At 50.4% G+C, this 23,353-nt stretch overlaps 1 protein-coding gene across 3 annotated transcripts in view; it reads right to left on the bottom strand.

The window, feature by feature from the left end:
- The window catches only part of NRP2 (neuropilin 2), a 115,886-nt gene that overhangs the window by 39,531 nt on the left and 53,002 nt on the right, over positions 1 to 23,353 (bottom strand). For all 3 annotated transcript variants that reach the window (XM_062190204.1, XM_062190213.1, XM_062190211.1), the window contains exons 8-12: positions 19,035 to 19,179; positions 15,691 to 16,040; positions 13,872 to 14,016; positions 9,632 to 9,748; positions 6,663 to 6,803 (exon numbers count right to left, since the gene is read on the bottom strand). In XM_062190204.1, coding sequence (XP_062046188.1) covers positions 6,663 to 6,803; positions 9,632 to 9,748; positions 13,872 to 14,016; positions 15,691 to 16,040; positions 19,035 to 19,179 — 898 coding nt within the window. The remainder of the gene's footprint in view (positions 1 to 6,662; positions 6,804 to 9,631; positions 9,749 to 13,871; positions 14,017 to 15,690; positions 16,041 to 19,034; positions 19,180 to 23,353) is intronic.

The raw sequence follows: 23,353 nt of genomic DNA, 5'->3' as shown, positions 1-23,353 counted from the left end.
CTTGATATTTCACCTGGCGATTTACGGCTCCATCTGGCTTCAGCTGCTTGAGTGTCCCACGGACACGTGACCACGGCTGGCCCCACAGCAATGGAATCAGTTGTGTCTACACCTTACCAAACTCCAAAATAAATCACCAGCTTGATCCCCCTGGCTATCGCAAAGCCAAACACACCATCTGTCCAACACACACATCTCCTGGCTAGCATCTTGCCCTCCTACTAGAACCACCATCTGAAAGAATATTTAGGGCTGCAGGATATGTAGACTCTTTGTATAGGTCATACTTAAAACATGAGTCAGCCCCTCAGCTCGCCTCCCAAGGTCAGTGCACTTGGGCAAAGGTCTTGAACAACCAGCTAAGGGGAACGGTGACTTGAGATGCACTCGGTCGGCAGGATGTGCTCAAGGTTTACGCTAGAACACTTTGTGGCTATTTCAGATTGCTGGCCTGGTCTTTGCAGCAGTCTACCGAGCGCTGTTTCTCAGTAGGTCACGAAAGGTTTTGCCACTGAGACAGCCTTGTTATCGCTCTGCCCCTTCGTTATCAACCCACAGCTGCCTGGGACCTCAACCCACCGTGGCTTTCAGTAAGAACAGCTAACAGCTTCCCTCTGCCAGTGTGTTTGCTGCAAAGCCATTTCCCAACCTTCCTTCAAGATGGGCCTCCGCTCTTTCCCCTTCCAGCTGAAATGACCCCTTGACGGCTGGCTGTCTTTTAGCCACGCTGTTCCTGGTCTGTCGTTATCCATCACGGACCATAGCCCCAGCAGTTTCTATTCTTTCTTTCTTTCTTTCTTTCTTTCTTTTTTTAACAAAACATGCTAATTTTACTACTTTGTCATACACTGGCAACCTCCTTAGGAAAATAAGACTCATGTGTCCATTGTATACACCATATACACAGTAAAACAAAATGCACAGTACAGGAAAATGTCTGAAAACATCCCAGGTAGGAACACCCCAGTTATATGACCTTTTACAGTTCCTTGCCTTCCACCTCCTCCCAACCACGGAGCAAGCACAGGTTGTACCAGGCCAAGCGGTTTCTCTCCTTGCATTTGCAGTGACTGTGCCGCAGCCCAACCACAGCAGCCTCTTCCAAGAGGCACTTCAGCCTAGCACCCCACTCAGGCTGCAGATCGCCGCTGCCAGCCGGCCCACCTAGTCTTTTGAACTCAGAGAGCCGCTTTTTAATTCCCAGCCACCACTATCTCACTGTCAGAAATCAAGCCCATCATAAGTGAGTTCCCTCATTAATTATTTCCTTTGATTTCTCCACAACCATCCACCCACCATACCCACCCACACTTCGCTTAATCTCTTGTGAACATTCAAAATGAATCACAGCTCTGGACTTTCACTCTAATAGAGTTTATTCGATGGCCCAGTCTGTATCAAAACAGCCCCAATGAAGAGTTAACAAGTCTCCACGTATATCTGAAATAGAAACCATTTGTAAAATCCAATTATTTCATAACATTAGGATCCTTGACTCTCTCCTATTTAAGCTAGTTTTTGTGTTTCTTTTTTTAAAAAAATTAATTTATTTATTTGAAAGGCCGAGTGACAGAGAGAAAGAGGGAGAGTTGGAGAAATCTTCCATCTGGTAGTTCATTCCCCTTAATGGATGCAATGGCCGGGGTTGGGCCAGGCTAAAGCCAGGATCCTGGAACTCCATCTGGGTCTCCCACATGGATGGCAGGGACCCAAGTACATAGACCATCATCTGCTGCTCCCAAGCACATTAGCAGAGAGCTGGATCAGAAATGGAGAGTATGATAGGGATGATGGCCTCGCAGGTGGCAGCTTAACCTGCTGTGCCACAACACTGACCCCTTGAGTTACTTTTTGAACCCAAGGGTTCTTTCAGTCCCATAAACGTGTGCGCCAATAGCCACAGCTTGGTCCTTTCATAATGACAAACTATTTCCTGTCTCATTCCTGACAATAGCAATAGTGACAATAGCAATAACAAACATTAATGCTATTACTTAATATTCACTTAGCATGTTCTTTTTTAAAAGAAGGAATGCAGTAATCTTTACAAATTTACACTTTATTTATTTGAAAGGCAGAGAGACACAGAGAGAGCCAGAGCCAGAGACATAAAGAGAAATCTTGCATCCACTGGTTTGCTCCCCAAATGCCCACGATGGCTGAGACGAGGCCAGGCTAAAGCTCTGAGACCAGACTCCATCTGGGTCTCCCAAGTGGGTGGCAGGGACCCACTTGAGCCATCACCCACAGACTCCAGGGTGTACATTAACAGGAAGCTGGAATCAGGAATGGAGCTGGGACTCGAGGCCAGGCCCTCTGGTAGGACATGCAGGTGTCCCAAGCAGCACCTTAACTGCTGCACCAAATGCCCACCCAAGGGTGCTCTTTTTGACTGATTAGAATAGATTCAACCCATTGAATGCTATGTTATTTGCTTCTATGACTATGGTTGCTCAGAGAGGCAGAATGGCACAATGATAAAAATACCAGCCACTCTCACAGAGAAGATACACTCTCTTATCACTTGCTTCTTGGTTTACACCAGACCAAGGACCGACAGCATCAGCAGGTGCCCTGGAGGTTGCTCTCATATTAATTGTCCAAAGACTTTAGAGCAGTGCTGTCCAACATTCCAAGGCAATGGACACGTTCTACACAGGGATACTTCAGGAAATTCCTGGAGAAATGGAACTAAATGCTAAGTTTATTTGGGTGCAAAAGAATTTTGAAATCCATGCATAGTTTTCTCATATCATACATTTCCCAGGAACCTTTTGAAGACCCCTGTATATGCAGTGACCAATGCACTGTGGCCATTGTGCCCTTGAGATGTGGCTAGTAAGCAGCGGAACAGAAGTTAGGGGTGGATTCATTTTAATTAGTTAAAGTTTCAATAGCCACATGTGGCTAATGGCGATCGTAGTAAACTCTGTAGCTCTGATTATGTGGGCCCACCCTTTTATCTCAAGGAGCTGCCTCCTTCCTGATAGATCTGAATCCCTCCATTTCAAAACTAAAAACTCAAAATACCAGGGAGAAAAACACGCCACGCCAGCTCCCACTCAGGGACACACTCTTTGTCACTGGAGCCACAGAGAGGAGCCACCGGCTTCCGAGAAAACACCACCAGCAGGGGTCACTGAAGCTGGACCGGGGTCCCCAGGGGCTGGGGTGAGCACACTCCAGGCAGCTAAGCCACAAGCAGAGGGCTATAAAAAGGCATTCCAAGTGGCTGGAAAGACTGCGTGGAAAAACAAAAGTGGGGGAGTGAAACCAGTGGGTGTCTCAGCCTTAAGCAACCATTACCACTGGCCAAGGGAACAGAGCTAATTGCTGACTTAAAAGGAGCAGGAAAAAAAAGAAAGAAAACAGGAGAAAACAACGACATCAGAAAAAATCCAAGGAATGCGAGCAGTTTCCTGCGAGGACGCTTCTGATGCAGTTGTCTGCGCGCGCTGTCACTCTTCTCTGCCGCCCTGGGCCCCCTGCACTGGGCACAGGCGCCTCCCTTCTTTAATTCAGTGACTCCCGTTTATCTACTAAGGGCACGGGGCACAGGCCGCTCTCAGAGAGGGCTCCTCTTTGAGGGATGCCCGGTGTGAATGTCGGTGACACAGCAGCCCTCAGGTCTGAGGGAGGAGCTGCCACTCTGAACCCATTAGCGTTTGCCCTGCCCCTAACCACGCACAGCTGTTTCCTTTCTCCCAGCTGCTCCCCTCAGGGTCTCCCTCCACCCCTGCTTTTGAAGAAGAAGGAGAAGAAGAAAGGACCACCCTGAACAGAAACTGCTTTCTATTTTCTGCTTAAAGCCTGTTCCCGGGTTGTGTCAGCAGAAGAAACACAGGAACTATGGAAATCGGTTTTTTAAATCAGCGGAGGATACAGAGGAGGGTTCTGAGAACAATATTATGATTTTGTTTCCCCGAGGCAGGTGACAAGCGCCACTTTTTCAAACTTTAGGGATTCTTCTGGAAAAGGAAAAAAATGATTTTCCTTCTCAGTATCTTAAGGGAGGAACAACATGAATCCAGTGGTTCGTGATGGCCTGAATTTCCTCTGTCCCCCGTCCACGTAGCCAAACGCTGGAGTTCGGCCTGCTTGGTGAGCTCTGAAGAGCCCTCCCAAACCACAGGCTGGGCTGACCCCACTGCAGTGAGGGCAAAGCCGAGAATTTCCAACCAGCAGCAAGGGTCAGCCGCCGGGGCCTCTAGGTGAGTGCCAGGCCCTGACCACGAGGAGGCGGAGGAGGGCAAAGGTTCAGAGGCTAAGGCCAGGCTCCAGGGAGGTAACCTCAGCTCTCCCAGAACTGCTATCTGTTTAGTGGTGGCCCTGTAGCTTGGGCAGGGCGGGTTTCTGATTGTCTTGGATTAGAATTTTCTGTTTAGCAGGGTGCAAGGGAGGCAGCCCGAGTCCGTGGAAAGAACTTGAAGGCGGGTGCCGAATAAAGCCCAGCAAATGGCCCAGGCTGTAGAGGAGCCACGTCTACAGCTCTTTATGCAAAGTGCATCTGCCGAGCTTCACTTTATCCGCACACCTCGCAGACACACACGCCCCCATGCACAGAAACCGCAGCCACTCAAAAGCAAGCACACTAGGGGCCGGCGCTGTGGTGTAGTGGGTGAAGCCGCCCCCTGCTGTGCCAGCATCCCATATGGGCGCTGGTTCTAGTCCAGCTGCTCCACTTCTGATCCTGCTCTCTGCTATGGTCTGGGAAAGCAACAGAAGATGGCCCAAGTCTTTGGGCCCCTGCACCCACGTGGGAGACCGGGAAGGAGCTCCTGGCTCCTGGCTTCAGATCAGCTCAGCTCCAGCCATTGCAGCCATTTGGGGAGTGAACCAGCAGATGGAAGACCTCTCCCTCTCTCTCTTTCTGCCTCTGCCGCTCTGTAACTCTGCTTTCAAATAAAATAAATACATCTTAAAAAAAAAAAAGCATGCACACTTAGTAGGCACACACACACTTGTACCCCTGCAACCTTTCTTTACATTCAGATACAAGGTGGGGGCTGGGGACAACCACGAATTAATTGGACCCAGTCTCAAAGGACAGGAAATGAAATGAAAAATCCAGGCTGGGTTAGAAAAATAAGTATTTTTTTCCAACGAGCAGGAGGCTTATTATATTAATTAAACATTATTGCGGGGAACGAGGCGGGGAGGGTGATGAAGACTGGGAGTGGGGTAAGTGTTCTCTCCTGTTGCCTGCGGCCATGGTGATCTTCAGATATTAATCTCTCTGAGCACTCAAATGCTGAAGAGATAAACACTTGAAATATGAAAATGTTTTTCTTCAGAGCAGACGCTGTGACCCTCCGGGGAAGCAAGTGCAGGCTGTGTCAGGAGGTCAGCCCCGAGTGTTCTTCTAGCATCTGTCCTACCGCCAGCCCCTGGGGACAGGGGACCGGCCAGACCCTCCGGAGAGGGGGAGCCAGCAACTCTGCGGAACCTGCAGAGGAGGGCCCCTCCCCCACTTAGTTCCTAGCCTCTCCCCCTTATCCCCTGCAACTCGGATCCACTGAATTTCTAAAAGTAACCCCTTTCCTCTCAGATGCTTATAGGGGTCCAGGGTCCAGGCCAGAGGGGCAGGAGAACGGATCGTTAAGGAGTTGCGTGCTGCAGCCTGCGCGCAGTGGCTTGTGAGAGCCACTCAGCAGGATTTCTGGAGTTTTGCAAGCCAATTGTCAAATATAATCATTCTTAAAAATGAAATTATATAAAGTTATACCTCAATAGATTATCTTTTAAAAACAAAAAAAGATGGGCAAAACACAATGCTTCCTCATTACGTTAGCAGGTTTTTACCAGAGTCTTTGTTTCTGAGGTCATTTACATCTTTTCTATCTGTACAATGGACAAAATGATATAATGCCTTATTACTGAACTCCTCAACTCCACCTCCAGTGAGGTGTGCGGACAGCTTAAATTGAACCTGGTAACAGTATTTACACCACTGAAAGTGGTCAGCATCACAGAGCAGGGGTTTTTCTCCCCTCAATTCTTGGAAAGCCTGCTGCTAAACCCTTAGCAGAACACTGGGTTAACAAAGTGTGTGACAGCAGAGATTACGGGTAAGCCCTACTTCTGCCCATTAGGCGGGCAGAAGGCACCACTTCGGAATCGACAGTGCCAGGGGAGGCTTCTGAAGACTGGGTCTCTGACACCTCTAGGCTTACTGTGTCAAGGGTCAGCAGCAATGCTCTGGCAGAGGCTAAGAGTCAGGCAGCCCCGTCCCTCCCCGAGTTGGCTACAGGTGCACTGAAACCCTCAGACAGAGCATCCGATCAAGCGCACTGGTATCTCAAGTCTTCAGATGTCTGTCTGAGGAACAATACCCAGCCCCAAGGTGATAAGAGGCGCTGATGGCGGCAGCTTGGTTGACTCAGCCCGTCTCCACACACCTCCCCCAACTGCTCCTTCTTGCCTTGGCCTCCTCTCTCCCTCCCAGTGGTCAGGCTGTGCTGTAATCACAAGAGAAGCTGGGAACCACCAACCCTCTGTTCTGTGAGATGACGTCTTGAGCAAAGACTGTGGTGGTTTGTGGGCAAAGAGCACAGGATTGCTCTGCGGTGGGAAGTTATGAAGCCTGCAAAGGAAGTTGGGGCTGAAAAACGCACAGCAAGCAAGCCCGTAGCCTTTCCCCTCTGCGCTCGCGGCTGGCTTACCTGGAAATGTGCGGTCGTGTGGGCTGGAGCTGCTGGTCCAGGTGCTCCTGAGCCACTTGGCATGGTCGTACATCCAACCGCAGGGCTCCTCCGGGAAATCAAAGTTGCAGTTGAATCCCGAAGGGAGTTGCAAATCTTTGTCTAAAAGGGGGGAAAAATAACCCAAAGGAAAGCAAATGAAATGGGTTCAGAAAACAACCACAGTGGTGCTAATTCAATGGCTGGCAGGGCCCAAGTAGGGAGCAGAGAAAGAAGTGGCTCCCTTTGCTTATTCATTTAACTGGTCTTGGCGATTGCTGGCTTTCGGGTCAGCCTTTGGTCTCATCCTTCCCAGGCACGACAGCCAAGTCTGCCAGTGGTTTCCATAGTAAGCAGTTATAAATGAGGCCACCAAACGGATGGCTGCAGGCTCTAATCAGTCTCTTCTGTCTACCTCGGAGAGCAGACAAATGTGAAAATTGCTGTTCCCTAAATGCTGGAGAAGAATGTCTCCCCAGTGCCTCAGTGGAAGGCTGGCTCCCAAAAAAATAGTATTATCTCATCTCCTGCCAACCTGGCTGGCACAAGTGATGGGGCAGCCTATTAGCATCCAGACGGGCTGAGATGCCCGGTGGCTGTGGCTAGCAAAGAGAAAGTGACCCAAGAAACAAGGGAGGCTTGTTCTCCAACCTTCACCTCTTATTTCAGTGGCCGGGACAACTCGTCATCCCCATGAGGAGGCGACACCAGGCGGGCTATTCGGCATGGTAGGGACAAAATGCAGGGGCCAGACCAGCCGGCCGCCAGCTTAGAGCTGAGCAGGCGGAAGAATAACGTCCCCTTGTGCTGAGTCCCTGAGGCCAAAGAACCCAAGGGGAGGCAGAGAGAGCTTTCCCTGTGGAACTCGAGTGACAACACCTTGGCTGGGCCCGCCTGCTTTGGGCGTTCACCTCAGGAAGACCGAATCAAGAGGGCTTCTTCTGAGATTCCAGCCAGCTCTAGAAATCCAGCCTGAGCTAGCACCACACATGCAACTCAACGACGGTGCTGTGCAGGTGGGAAAAGAGAGGAAATGGAAGCCATGTTTGGATGCTCGCCAGCAGTGGCTACGGAGACAAGCGGAAATGCGCTGGCGAACGCCGGCAGCAGGAGGAAGTGGGGTCTCCGGCCTTCTCACTTCCCTTCCCAGTGTTCCCAGAGAGGAATTTCCGTGGGGAAGGCTCCAAATGCAGGTTAGGAAGTCGAAAGGCAACAGCAGCCTGGAGAAACCTATTGCTCCTCGTGGGGGTGAGGAAGGCTCACCTCCAGAGGTCAAGGAGGCAGGAGGCAGACAGCCAGGAGGCCCTGTTTCTGCCTCCCCTTCCAGAGCAAGGGCATTGAATGTTTGCCCACCCTTGGCCAAAGTCAGCTCGAGTGGAGAAGAAACACATGGAATCCATTACAGAAGCATCAACCTGTGGCTTGGAAAAGCCAGCTAGTCCTTTGCCCTCACCATCCCCGTCTCCCCACAATTTCTGAATTTCTATTTTTCCGTTCAAAAATACTGAGTAACTCAATACACCATAATTCCCCTGTTAAGTTTGCATGCATTCCATATCTCAGGAACCAAATTCCACAAAACGATGTTTTGCACACACACAAACACACACACACAAAATAGAAGTGAGCAGCCATCAAAGAAACCTCAAATCAAACAAACCACTATACATGGGAAAATCATATTGAAAATCAACTTCTGAAATTTTGCAACAGAACCTTTTGCAGTTTGCTTGGATTGTCATTTGGATAGGACCCCCCCACCCCTGTCCAAACTAACTCTGTGAATCCAATGCCGTGGAGTTACTCCCTATGCATCCCATTTTTGGCCCTCAAACTATCTAAAACATGTCTTGGAAGCTTCTCCAAGCCTCCTTCTTCTCTTTGGAAAACAAAAAGAAGTTCATTAAAATGTCAGAATTCTGTATTCCACTAGCCCTGACCAACAGTGTCCCCACCCACACAATATACAAAAACACATTCCCCAAAGCATATGCATTAAATTATCATTTTTCAGTCGCACCACTTCAGCATTTCTTTTTGGCTTTCCTCCCATTCTCCTTAGTAGTCATGTCTTGGAGCCATCCACTCCATCAGTGCAGTTCCTCATACTGTCGGACAGTTGTGCGCACGGGTTCCCCAGATTTGCCATCTTCCTACATCTTTGTATCTTCTCAGTCTCTTACCAGTCTTCCCTCACTTTGTTTAATGAACATTTAACAATGGTCCATAACTTACTATAAACTGAGGCTGCCAGACTCAAAATTCTAGCCCAAAATACCAGGCAAGCCCTCATCTTTGGTGACCTTAGCAATATGGTTTAAAATGTGACTAACTTCTGAGCTCTGCCAATTATTGTTTTGATCTCACTTGGATATGCTTTGAACAAAACAAAAGGAAGACAGACTTCCCACAGGAAGAGACGGATCCACAAATGAGGAGCCCCTGAGTTTGGAAGGAGTGGTTGAAGATGCCTTTTCAGGCTTCTGCCTCTGTCTCTGCCCCACACTCGGTCCCGGGGGATGTGAGACGCTATCTTATAGAATCATCACTGTTACACTTGCTCAGATCAGTGGCGGTGAAAGACACAGGGAGATACAATTAAGGCATGGTTAAATGCTGAATTAACCCCACTATCACGCTCCACGGACCAGATCCCCCAGGTGACCGCCAGATCTTCACTTGACTGCACCGTCGAGACACAGCTTAACAGGAAAGGCAGTCACGCCGTGAAGCCTAAGGATGAGGATGGCTTCGCTTTCACAAGAGAAGCCAAGTGGAGAGGGCTTAACCGTGACATCTCGAAGGAAGAATTCCCCTTGCTGGTGACCAGTGGGTCCACACCCACAGGGCAGTCCTGGTCGTTACACTGTCTGAAGGCTTCTAGATTGGTTTGAAGTAGCCACTGGCCCTGGCTGCTGAGAACACACAGCTGATGCCCACCCCATCCTTACCGTCTTCAAAGCTGCAGTTTTCCCCACACTCCGTGGCCTCCTCATCGATGGGATAAGGGGTGGTGGTCTCTTCACTCTTCACGGTGGGTCCCAGAGTCTCTGCTGTGGGGTTGGAGTCTGAATAAAAGCAAAGGAAGAGAGGAACATGCTGCAGCAGCTCACGCTGGAACCCAGCGGGGGGAAGATGTTCAAACCAAGTGTGGGCTTTTACAGGAGGAAAGCCAAGATGCACACAGGTGCACAAGACGCCGAAGTCACCTGTGCGCTGCCTAAGCAGACGGGGGAGCACAGTCTGAGCTGATTGACAATGGCCCTGGTGTACAGGAGCAGCCAGGACCAGGGCCTGGGCACAAATCTCAGCTCTTGAGTCTACAGAAGAGCCCCTGAGCCAGCACAAAAGGCCATGCAGGGCAATAATGGAGGAGGGTGATGCTCACCCCAAGGCAGGGCTGGAACCATGCTCAGTATTCTAAGACACAATCATGGCTAACACTCACACACAAAAAATAGTCATCAAAAATGGTTTGGAGAAATCTCAGTGTTTAACAAAGCGAGCTTCTAGTATAAGGAAAATGGGTCTGTGTGCACTGCCCCTTGCGTGGCTGCTGGAGGCCTTGCCTGTTCACACTCCTGCTTCACAGAGAACAGACCTTGTCTTTTCAGCTTTCTCTGAATCCAACACAACTTTCGCAAACCAAAGCTAACACTTCAAAACGCCCTGACCAATGGGGCCCCACTGTAACATGCTGAAAACCATAAATACCGCCCACAGCTTGGGCAACCCAGCTCCAGACACATTGTGCTCGTATATCTGCACCAAAACTGGATGGCTAGGGAATGTGGACTTAAAGGCCTCCAGACTCTGGTGAAATTAATTTGGGGCTGTGCAGTGTGGCCAATGCAAATGCTCCCTGGATCCAAGCAGTTACTATGGGTGAGGGAAGCAGACAGCAGCTGGAGGCAGAGTAAGGTGTGTTAGGGCGGTGGCAGCAGGGACATTGCATGCCTGGTTGAAAAGAGGCCTGGAAGGGAGGTGGCCCTTTATGGTCAGGTCTCCTCCCCCAGGCTCTCCCCCTACAAGAAGCCAAAACTTCCTATGTAAAATCTCTAGCTTCGTAAGTGTTGGCAACTTATTGAACACGTTATAATAAATAGCAGGCAATAAAACCTGACCCAGCCCAACCTGGCTGCTGGCATTCGGTTTTGACCTGGGCTCTAGGTGATTCATTCATCCATTCATTGGTCTGTTTGTTTGCTCACACCAGCCATTCATTCAGCAACCATTCATGGAATGAATGGCGCCATGAGTCAGGCCCTGGGTGGGGTGAAAAGGGTTCTGGAAATCGGGTGCGTAAGCCCACGTGTGAGGTGGTGTCTTCATCCCAGAGCTACCTGCCAACAAGGAGCCCCAAAGAAATGGTGGATTGTTCTTCTCCTGCCTGTACATGCACCTTTGCACTGTTGTATGTGATTAGGCACCTTTGTCAGGCGCTCTTCAGGAGACCAGCTAATAAAGGCAGGAGCTGAAGGAAATTGCTAAATACACTGAATAGCTTTTTCACGGTCGACTTCCCGCCTTTATGCTATTAAGTACCACGCACATAACCTTTCATGCTTCCCTTAGTTGTGTCTGCCTCTTGCTCACCACACATAGCAAATAGCCTCAGAGCGTCCTAATTTGTAAGTTCAGATTTGTCACCGTGTCATAGACTCTCAGGCTCCATTGTAAAACAACCTATGGGCAGCAAGGAAGAAGTAATCATTCGAAACACAAACCAACCTACCAACCAGGTGAAGCAGGCCTGTCAAATTACTTAGCTGTAGCAACCCAACCCAGCCCACTGCTTTTTCTGTGATCGTTTTGGGGGTGGGAATGAAGAAGTGAACCAAAGATGAGTTGCAAAAACGACTGGAAAGTTTGAGAAACCAAAAAAAAAAAAAAAAAAGCCACATGACCTAAGGAGGACAGTTTCTGGAAATGTTAGGTAGCAAAGTGGGTCATCGGCTGTGGGTGGGGATGTTAAATCCAGGGGGCTCAGAGCGCCAGCAAGGGCAGGGTGCTTGGATGAAAGCAAAGAAACGGTGGACAGCTCCATGCCCATAGCGCTTGCACTGGGAGCTAGGAAGTAACTGCCCAAAGAGCAGCAACGCGCTCCCGAAATTGAAACCAGATGTCAGGGACTTCAAAGGCAAGGAGGCTGGGCGGAGGGTAACGTGGCTCAATGCCGATCTTCCAGGGACTGGCCAGGCAGGACTTGGAAATGGGAAACCTGCTGCTGACCATCACCGGTATAACTGGGGGCGGCTTGGGAGAGAACCAAGACGGAGATGTCATTAGCAACTGGCCCGGCAGGCACAAAGCAGGGTACAACTGGGAGTAGCAGGCACAGGAGTGGGGTGGCCCCCAGAGAATTGGGTGACCTTGGGCAAGTGCCTTCCTCCCTTAGGCTCGGTGTGGTCCTGAGTCTGTGAGATTTTTGTTTTTCAAACCATTCATCACACTCATCAGTGGGTTGTGGAATCAACTTAATGGGTCACGATTAGCATTAAATATACGAGCGACACGATTTCAGAGTGCACTCCCACAGTAAGGATGAGCACTGCTTTGGGAACCTTTGGCTTCAGTTCCATTTACTTATTATAACGGGCTACTGGGTGCCAGGCAGCAGCTTAAGCCTAAGTCCTTCACACCCATGGAGTCTTTAATATGCACAGCAATCCTGGAGAGTATAGATTAATGCCATTCCCATTCTTCAGTTCAGGCAACAGAGGCACTGAGAAGGACACAACTCATCTGAGGTGCTGCAGCCAGTGACTGGGAGAGGCAGGACAAGGACTGGGCAATCTGTCCCCAGAATCCATGAACTTGATGATACAGTATACCATTGTGCCCATAGATGCGAGCACTTGTGTGTGTGTGTGTGTGGTGTGCTTGTGAGTGAGGCGAGCTGTGATACAGATCATGGTCATGAACATTTGAAAGTCACCCGCCTGGAGGCTCCTGGATGCCCTAGGCGCTTACTCCCTGAGCCTAGCGCAGCCACAGATGAAGTCAGCTTGCACTGGACGTGGGTTCTCAGCACCTGCGAGAGCACAGGTGCTGCACATTTGTCAGGCTGCAGGCAACCTTGGCCTCACCCCTACACGACGGGGCGTGAGTGTTTTTCTGCTAAAATGCGTTCACTGGGGCTGCCTTCCATTCAAAGGTGAGAGAGGCTAATTTGGGCCCAATTCTCTGCCCGTGCACCTCAATGGGGCTCCTCTGAGCCAATGCTAGAGCCAGGGCACAGGCAGTACTTTTCTCCCTGGGAGCCAAAAGTATTTCTCTGACATGCCCTTATTAATCCTTCTCCAGCTATCCTGCTGGGTGGCTGGTGACAGGTAGAGCACAGACAGGAAGATGGGGACTCCTGGGGCACTGGTGGAGAGAGGGCAGGCCAGCTTAGCCTACCCGCGGCTCCTGCTGGTGCCGGGTTCAGGCCCTGAGCCCTGGATGGGCCCTGCGAGCTCACCTTGGCTGCCAGAGAGTGAGATCTAGTGCCAGCCCTTCTGTGAAGGGAGGGCGGGTGCCTCGAGGAGAGGTGGGGCCGGACTCGGAAGGGTAAGGTCCTCCCTCAGAAACAGGGCTGTGTGGGCATGCTCCGGGGCCCTCACCCTCTTGGGGAGGGTTGGAGGCCCCGCCCCGGGCCTGTGCCACCTGGCTGGGATAGTAGTGATCCAGAAGCCCCGTTGCCAACAGCTCTCCTGCAACAAGGCCCCTCCCGAGCAAATAAATGCCTTTTACAGATGTGGCTTCGAAATGAAAATGAAGTCTCTTAGCCAGTGACATCTGGAGGCCAGATTCAGACATAAACCGATTACTTTATTATCATGAGGGTTTTTTTTCCTTCCCTAAATCAACAGGCACAACCCTCTGGCCTGAGAGTCAGGGTCTAATTGAATTGGGGTGGGTGGTGTGTGGTTATGATTTGCTTTTGAGAGACTCTGGTTGGAGAACTGAAGGGAGCCTTTAAAAAAAAAAAAAAAGAAAGAAAGAAAAGAAAAAAAGAAAGTGCACGTAGCTTGGAAAGAGGCTGCAGTACCTGTGGTCTGAGAACGTGGCAGAGGCCAGGGTCTGCAGGGGTGCCCACCGGATAGGGCTCCTCCGGGGCCCCTCTGCTCTCCCTGCCCCAGGAGTGTCCCTGGATGCCAAGTGCACAAGACCATGGGAGTGAGCCCCCAGCAGAGAGCAGAGCCTTACCTGTCCAGTCACAGCCCAGCACTTCCAGCCGCATCCCGATCCCCGCGGGCGACCACCGCTCCGGGTACACCCGCACATACTGTGCGGGAACAGGGTCGAACCTTCGGATGTCAGGGGTGTCGTAGTGCATGTTCCCTTCAAACAGCTGCAGAGAGACGGTGGCTCAGCCCTTCTGGTGTGGACTCCCTGCCCTCTCTTCCCCCTTTTCCTCCCCGCCTTTCACAGCCAAGCAGGCAGGCAGCATCAAGGGCAGTTTCATCTTCAGACCAAGGTTTTATTCATTTGGAAGGTGGTTAGGAACCCAGAGAAGAGAGCAGAAGAAAGTCGCAATTGTCCGCTTTTATCCTGGGACCAAAACCGAGGATGTGGGGGGAGAAGCAGGCTCCGAATGGATGTGCTTTAAGCTGACTTTAGCAAGAGAAGAGAAGGCACTTCAGGCTGACTTGACTGTTCTGAAATCCTGTTTACTCACAAAGCGCTGCTGCTTTTCCTAATGCCTGAAAGTCTGGATTTAGAGTCCCAGTGGACCTCGAGTTCCTGCTTCCCTGGGAGCCTGAAGGGAAAGTGACCACCCCACTCCTCCAGGCTAGTGACATGTCCTCGGGTCACACACTCGTGGTAAGGAGAACATTTCCCAAACCTTTGTTTAATGAAAGCAGTTCTGTCCAAGAAAACTCAGCTAGAGCCCTACTGCACAAAACCAACTGCCCTGGTGGGAGCCAGTGAGAAACCCTACCCGAAGCACATCTGGCCACCCCTCCCTCACCTAGGGAAAGGCAGGTGCAGGTGCCAAGGGCTGCGGTCAGTGAGCCGCCGGGGTGCTGCATGGGTGGCCTTGTTCTGCAGGACGCCCCAGGTCCACAGTTCCAGAAGGGGAATGCTGTCTCAGGGAGGGCTGTCTCCAACCCCGGTCAAGGCCACTTCCGTTTCCTCTCTGTGGGGAAGCTTGTGTCCCTCATTCTGCACCATGCACTGAATGTGCCATTACCACGCCCTCCCGCAACCTCTCCAGGCCCGTGCTGGGAGGAAATCAGCATTGCAAAGCCTCCTGCCAGCCCTGGCCTCGGCATCCACAAGGGGAACAACTGGCTGGTGCAGGCGGCCCACCAGAGACTGCACTGCCCTCTTCCTTTGGGAGGAAAACAAGGGGTAACCTAGAAACGAGGACCAGTGTGATGAACGTGGCCAGGGCTGGGGTTATGAGGTCTCCCTGTCCTGGGGCCCCACGTGTTGGTCGGGGAGGCCGACCTTCACCCCTGTCACCACAGGGTGCAGGCTGCGCTGGCCTGAACTTGAGGCCTGCAGTAAGTTTCGCTTGCTTCTCCCCAGCCTCGGTATGAGAGGAAGGGAAGACCTAAGCAGACAAGACTAGAAAACGCAAAGGAGTGCTGTAACAGTCAGAAACACAGTTATTTTTGGAAGCAAACTCCTCCTTCCTATACTTTGGTCTCCAAAACCCACATCCCTTTGGGATGTTTGACCAATTTCAAGGAAACTTCATCTGAAAGAGAGCTTTGGGGCCAGACTTGGAGTTTCTGAATCCTGGCTCTACCATGGATAACTGTGTGACCCTGAGTGGGATGTCAGGACTCAGTTTTATCATCACTAAAATGGGAATTCCATTTGATGGCTTATGAGAGCATCTAAGCATTTAGCACAGTGTCTGGCACAAAATAATCTCTGGCTGACACTTGTTGGATTGCCTTGCAGGGGTTTGATGATGGCTGTTCAGATGGGAAGTCAGCATCTCCAATTCTGTGCCCCCCAGTTAGCCTCGCTGCTTGGGGTAAGGCTAGAGAGCCCTCTAGGAATGGCTTACCTTTGGCTGCTGAGTCCTGGGGTCCTGGATGTATTCCCAGTCCTTGCCATTGAGGCTGTAGGAGACTTTGAACTTGCGCACGAATGCCCTGGCTTCCACGGCAGTGATGCTGTCTCCTCCGCGGGCTCCCTGGATGATGACGCCCTTCACTGTCTTGGGTGCTCCCAGGTCCACCTGAAGCCATTCCTCACCTGGCTGGGCCTGAGGGATCCGGGGGAACCAGCCTGAGCGGCTGCTGACCAAACGGGCAGCGCTGGGGCTCCACAGGTACTCGCGGGTGGAGGAGGCGGAGATCTGAGAGTCTGCGATGAGGCCAGACAGCATCCCCAGCATGTTGGAGCAGGGGGCATCTGCAGAGGGTAGGGAAAGATGCCCAAGGTCATGGCTCCCACCCCACAAACCAGGAACGATCGTCCACCCACCACTAGGGAGCTGCAAAAGGCCCCAACTAGCACACATTTGGTCTGCTGAGAGTCTTTGCATTCCAAGGTTGTATAACACTGTGGTTGAGAACATGGACTTGCAGCCAATTTCCAGAGTTCATGTTCACTCTGCCTCTTACTAGCTGGATGACCATGGGCAGGTTATTTAATTACTCTATGCCTCAGTTTCCCCAGATCTCAAGGGGAGCTCATAACATTTCCTGCCTCTTGAGGGTTGTTGCGAGGGTTCTATTAGTTTTTCTATAGAAGCTCATAGGATAGTGCTTGGCACATCCACCAGCTGTTGGCTGTTTGTGGCTCTAACCTAGGACTCTCAGAAGGTGTACAGCACATTCTTGTCAATGTCCCCAGCCCCCACTGACCCTCTCTGGGATGGTGGGTGCAGGGGAGCTTGGACAAGCAGTGGGTTATTTCCTGGGTGATCACTTGCCAACTAGTTCAAAACTGTTCTGGGGTTGGCCTCAGGTCTTCACTTCCATGTGGTTAGCACAGCTCTTCACTGCTGAGGATCCTTCTCACGTGTTGTTCCCTCCCTCCAAATGCTCTTCCCCTCAGTTGTCTCCAGACAAACCTCAATCGCCCCAAGCTTAAGGGTCACATCGGCAGAAAGGCTGTCCCCAAACTGTCAACCCACAGTCAACAGGTTCCCTCATTCATTTGCATAGCACCCTGTTTCTTCCCTTCACACACACACACACACACACATACACACTCACACACACATAGCTTGTAATTATCCAGTGCCTGCTCTTGTTTATTGTCTATCCTGCCCCTTAGCCTGAAAGTCCCCTGATGTCAGAGACCCCACCTCTTTTGTTCACTTTTGATCTCCAGTCCCAGTGTGGGACCACATACACAGTATTTGTGGAGCAAATGAGCGAGTGGGAAATGAATGAATAACTGTTGCTGGGCAAGGCAGGCTCTAGAATGACTGTGCCTTAAATACTTGCAAACTGACTTATAGGTTAAAGAAAAAAAAGCCTCCAGGTTGTCCTTCAAATTCACTGCTTCTCTCCTTTCAGTCTTCCAGAAAATGAGTCTTAACTAGTTCCTTGATGGCCAGCCTTTGCTGTCCTGAGGCAGCAACATGGGAGGGACAGGAAACAGCCCCCTAACAGGGATTAGGATGAGCCACATCCATAGGAGAGAAGCCAGGTGTTTGTGTAAAGGTGGTAGGAGCAGAGAGTTCGTACTGAGAAAATGTGGAGTCAGTTCCTTCTTCACCTCCTAGTTGCGATGCTGTGGACAAGTGATTCAGCCTCTGGGTCTTGTGTTCCCCATCAGTCCCTGCCCACTCACCTAACAGCATTGTTGGAAAGTGGACAAGACGATGTACAAGAAATGGATATGAAAGATGTAGTGGGAGGGCGGGTATGATGGGGAGAATCACTGTATTCCTAAAGTTGTACTTGGGAAATTTGTACCCATTAAATAAGTGGTTTCTTTGGGGAAAAAAATAAAACATTAGTAACACACACACACACACACAGAGAGATAAAAGAAAGATGTAGAGACGGCATGAAGCTCAGTGTTTAAAGCAGAAGCTTCAAACAGGGTCAGCCTGGAGCCTGGAGCAAGCCCTGTCCGAGCCGGAAAGATGAGAGGGCAGATATGTGGATGGGTATATATTACAGACTCTTCCAGGTCAACAAAAGCCACTTGCTTGACCTAGGCCAAGTCCACAAGATGAGGGGGACTGGACTGTCCATAAATGGCCAGGGCCGGTCCAACCATCAGCTCTTACCTATACCACCACACCTGCCACCTCAAAGCATCCACGTTCCTACTGGGATTCTCCTAATCCATACCCCTTTGGTTGCCACCCAACCCTGCTCGCTTTCTTTTGGTCCCTCTTGCCACAGTTCCTTTGAGCAAGCTGTGACCCCTGCTGGGTGCACTTTCCTTCCTCTCTTCACCAGGAAAGCCTATCTGTCCTCTAACCTTAGCCCAGTTATCACCTCCACAAGGAAATCCTTCTCCTGGACTGGGCCAAACCCCCTCCAAGGCACCTCCACTAGCTATGAGCCAATGTTTCCATACGGGTGTCTCGATTTGGATTTTACACTTATGTATGGGTTGGTTTTTCCATTAACATAGCCCCCACAGAGCTGGGTCTGGTGTGCTCTCCATGGTTTCCACAGTGTCATGTACAGCTCCTGCCCTAGTTGAGGCAACACAAAGTGTCAGAGGAGAGCAAAGACTTTGCATTTAAACTTCCTGACTCGTCCTCTTCCTGCTGTGTGAGCTAGCTCTTTAAGCACTGGCTTCCTCATCTATAAAGTGACACGGATGATAACACGTACCACATGGAGTCCTCATGAGGATAATAAAAGATAACACAACTTAGGTGAGAATGGAACTTGATGCTATGCTAGCATTCAATAAAGGTTAGCTAGAATGGGGCCACCAGTGGCACAGCAGGTTAACCTGCTGCTCGCAGTACCAGCATCCTATATTACAGCGAGTTGATGTCCTAGCTACTGTTTCTGATTCAGCTTCCTGCTAATGTGCCTTGGAAGAAAGCAGATGCTGGCCCAAGTACTTGGGTTCCTGCCACCCATCTGAGAGACCAAAATGGAGTTCCTGGCTTTGGCCTGGCCCAGAACTGGTTGTTGTGGCCATTTAGGGAGTGAACCAGAGGATGGAAAGTCTCTGTGTCATTCTGCCTTTCCAAAGAATAAATAAATAAACAAATCTTTAAAAAAATACATAAACATTAGCTGGTAAAAATAATATATGCTTAATAAAGACGCACTGAATGAAGGAAAACACGAACTCTAGTAGGACTTGAGTCCTTGAGCCCAGCCTGGCAAAGTTGCGTGGTGCATTCGTGTTGCTTGCAGAGCACTAAACGGGGAAGTAGAGGCCACCAGCTCCCCAACCTTTTCGGAGACCCCTCACCTGTGACCCGGCAGCCAAAGAGCTCCAGCCGGAGGGCGATGCCTGAGTGCCAGGTCTGAGGGCGGATCCTGATGAACCTGGTCAGCAGTGGGGTGTGGAGCTTGTTCAGAACCACCTCGGTGGCATCGTTGTTGGCCTGAAATAACTGTAACACAAGGTACAAGAGCACGTTATCAAACCCTGTTTGCAGTGTTCTATTCCGCTTTAGCCCCCCTCAAGTTTAAAACTAATCAGTGACTGGGGCCGGTGCTGTGGGTAGCGGGTAAAGCCGCCGCCTGCAGTGCTGGCATCCAATATGGGTGCCAGTTCGAGTCCCAGCTGCTCCACATCTGATCCAGTTCTCTGTTATGGCCTGGGAAAAGCAGTAGAAGATGGACCAAGTCCTAAGGCCCTTGCACCTGCATGGGAGACCTGGAAGAAGCTCCTGGCTTCAGATCAGCCCAGGTCTGGCTGTTGCAACCATCTGGGGAGTGAACCAGAGGATGGAAGACCTCTCTCTTTCTCTGCCTCTCCTTCTCTCTCTGTGTAACTCTGACTTTCAAATAAATAAATAAATCTTTTAAAAATAACTAAATAAAACTAATCATTGGGCTTGTTTTGGGATCACATTGCTCCAACTTGAAAATAAGAAATGGTGTTTGCAAAAACTTTTGGAGGGAAGGAAAATTTTGCCTCTGGGCAGAGAGTGAGCAGAGGACAGGGCATTGAAAATGACAGCGCTTCAAAAGCTGAGACAGAGAGAGAGAGAATGAATACGAATATTTGTTAAAAGTGAAACAGAAGTGCCCTCTTTTAGGGCTAGCAGACCTCACACACTAGGTTGAACTTGACACTCCCTTATGTTGCAGGCTATCAGAATTTTTGCAGGGCATTGCAATCGTCTTTGTTAGTTACTTAAATGCCTTCCCACCCAGGAGTGGGTGAGAGGGTGAGGGGCACCGGCTACCCCAGTGCCCCTGTGTCAATCAACACTGGCCGGGTTCTCTCTGGTCTTTGTTGCGGGGCCCAGGTTGCAGGCAGTTCCCTCTGAGTCCTGCTCCGGCTTCCTCTCACTGTGGTCCCCGCCCTGTAATGAAATCCATCCCTGTCCCCATCTGACCAGCACAGCTCTTATGGGAGGAAAGTCTTTTCCGAATGCGTCTGATCCACCGTGGAGGGAGCCAGGCCTGGCTGCCCAGATGGCCTGCGTCAATAACACCATATGGACCTGATGCTTTCTGTGCTCTCCATTAAGGGAGGGAAAAAAAAAAAAAAAAAAACAGAAAAAAGAAAGAAACTGCAGTAAGGATATGTGATTTTCTCTTGGTTTCCTTGGATAAGGTTGGAGGGAAGAACCAACAAACCATGTCTCACAGCCATAACCACCAAGGGACTATCCTTCCAGCCCCAGCCAGGTCTGCCACCATCGGGGATTTCCCCTGCATAGGGGAACTGGATGCTTTGGCTCAGTATACCCAGGACATGCCAAGTATTGGGAGCCCTGGCAGGGCGGGGGCAAAGGGAATGGGGAAATGGGTTTATCTAAATACTTCTGAGTGTGACACTGTGTAAACACAATTATGCCTACAACACCACAGCAAGTAAAGATTATAGCTCTACTCTATCAATGAGAAAACTGAGGCTCAGAGATGCCTTGTGGATCCAAAGCCCTTGCCAAGTTTTTATGCTTCAAGCTTGTGCTTTCCTGCTTGAAGGTCTCCAATTGTGTGTGTGCCCAGTGATACAACCCCAGCGTGAGTTAATAATCCCACCTGAGAATGGCTTTGGACAGCAGCACAGGAGTCCAGAGCCAATGGACAACTTAAGCCTTTCTTCCCCGTGAACTGTCAAACTCTACCATTTGGCAGCCATGAGCCTTCCATATTTCCTACTTGCTAAGGTCAAAGGTTCGGGTGCATCATTTAATGACACACCCATGATGGTGAGCTAAAGGGTAGGAGGCATCAGAGGATGATGAGATGAGATGATGGTAGGAGGCATCATACCTTTTGCAACCAAGTGAAGGAAACAGATTTGCATCAGTCTGCCTCACTCAGGTGAAGCTGTTGTTCCCTGGTATTAAGCCCACCAAACCTGGGGGCTCCTATCCAGTCTGTCTAGCTTGCTGCTCTCTCTCCTCCCATGGGGAGCCCACCGACCCTGGGTCTTCAGGTCGCCAGATGCCAAGTCTGCTGCTTTGCTGACAGCAGGGAGCACAGAGGGACAACTGATTGGCCACTCCTCTCCTGCAGGTGCGATTTTGTCACTTCCTGTCCAGTGAGTGAAGATGAGGAAGAGCAAGAAGAAAAAGGGTGCACAAGGGAGGGAGAAGGGCAAAGATAGAGGAGAAAAGGGGGTGAGAGCTGGACACCTGGCAGAAGGCCTGTGGGAGTGGTGCCTGGCCCCTTGAGACAGGGATGGCCAGTAGAAAAGAGCAGACAGGGAAAAGCCCCTGGCTTCCTGGGGGCTGAAAAAGGGCTCCACAGCTCTGGGGAAAGGGATGGAGGCACCGAGTCCAAGGAAAAGAGATGAATCAGGTCTCAGAACTCAGCACAGGCACGGGCTTTGTTTGTGCTTTGTTTTGGCAAGGAGCAAGCGAATGCAGCACTTTGCTGATTTGGGCCGGGTGCCGTGAGCAGCAGGGGCCACCTCTGGACGGCTCCCCGAGGACGGTGATGGTGACCGTGTGTGTGGCCCCCATCAGGGGATGCTACAGAGTTCAGATGGGAGAAAAGAGCTTTCTTTGCCATGTGCATCCATAATTGGAGAGCTGAGTGGATGTGAACTTCAGCACAGCTGCTGATCCCCAGCACGCACACACCACGCTGCTGCTGTTTAGGAGCACAGCGCGTCTTCTGTGTTTTTAACGTCCAATTTTCTCTTATTTGACCCCTCCATTTCTCAGCTTTGGCAGACAACACTGAGAAGCTTCTTCTTCCCTTTCTCAGAAAGGAGGCAACTGTGTATTTGGACTGTCTGGGAAGGTGGCGGTGTGTGTGAGTCTGGCTGTGCGTGTGCAGTGCACTTGCTCAAGTACACATGCCCAGGGAGGTCTGCCCAGGGATGCAAGTGGCCACAGGCTTTGGATGGAGCCCCCTAAACCCTGGCCACAGCGTCAGCAGTCAGCAAGGGAGGCAAGTGCACAGTTTAGTTACCCTGGACCCTCTATCTGACTGCTCAAATTGAACTTCACCTGCCCTTCCACATGGCACACTCCTTCCCGCCCTGGGATCATATGAAGGCTCTTTCCTAACTTGGCTTTGAGCTATCCTTTATGTTTCCAGACTAGTTCCTCCATGGTTCCTCACTGGCTGTTGACCTTGTGTTTGTATCTGCCCCCTGTTCTCTGGACCCTTCGCTGGAGGAACACCGTCTTACTCCATGCAACTTGACATGCTTCTCTCGCCCTGAGTCAGGCAGAGTGGAAAAAACAAAAACACAAAAAATCACCACTGAATCAGGAGCCAGGAGCTGGGCTCTGCTACTAATTAGCTCATAAGAGCGGGCAAATATCTCTACCTCCCTCAGGCCCTGGTTTCCCTCACTGTTAAATGAGGGGATTGTACGGCTTGATTTCTACAGTCCTCTCTGGCCTCCAGACACTAAGCCTTTCTCGAATTGCTCCAAGTGTGTCCATTCTGTAGCAGGGCATTTTTGTAACCTACTGTCTCTTGGAGGCTAAGTGCTTCTGTGGACATATCAGCTAGTGCCCAGAACACGTGGCAAGTGCCCCATTCACCGGAAGAATGCACCTTGTTGATGTGTTGGTTCCATAACAGTCCAAATTATTAATAACCAAGAGTAATGAATAACAACGCCTTAGTCCTTATATATTGTCTTTCACCCAAAGATATCAAAGTGCAATTTATGAAAATCCATTTTTAATGAAATATTAAGCAGTTTTTATTTCTCCAGACCCAATGGATTTATAAGGTCTCAATTTTTCTCCCTGCATCTCCCCTATTTATAGCTGGTAAATGCGATCATATATTATGCATCTTTACGACGTTCTCAATGCTTCTGTGGCTTTAGAATCACCCTTCATATGTTTTCTGATCAAATTCCCTGAGATGGATTCTTGGCTTCCAGTCTAGGCATTGCAAGGTAAGGGGTTATGTGCATAGGAAATGATGCCAGGAAATTGGTTTTATTTCCTATTCCCTGCCGACTCACTGAATCACTATAGGCAAATCAATAAACCTTAGATACCCCGGCTTCTCCTTCAGGACGATAAAGTCGAGAATAGGCATGCAGGTAGAGACTGAACTGAACTCGCCCTCCCTGCTGGCTCCTAGGACAGATGTCAAAGTGGCGGCGAAGTCACGAGAAACAAATGGGTC

The sequence above is a fragment of the Lepus europaeus genome, chromosome 1 (assembly GCF_033115175.1).
Source record: "Lepus europaeus isolate LE1 chromosome 1, mLepTim1.pri, whole genome shotgun sequence".
Classification (NCBI taxonomy): Eukaryota; Metazoa; Chordata; class Mammalia; order Lagomorpha; family Leporidae; genus Lepus; species Lepus europaeus.
The sequence above is the reverse complement of the archived record's forward strand: the minus strand, read 5'-3'. Positions and strand labels throughout refer to the sequence as shown.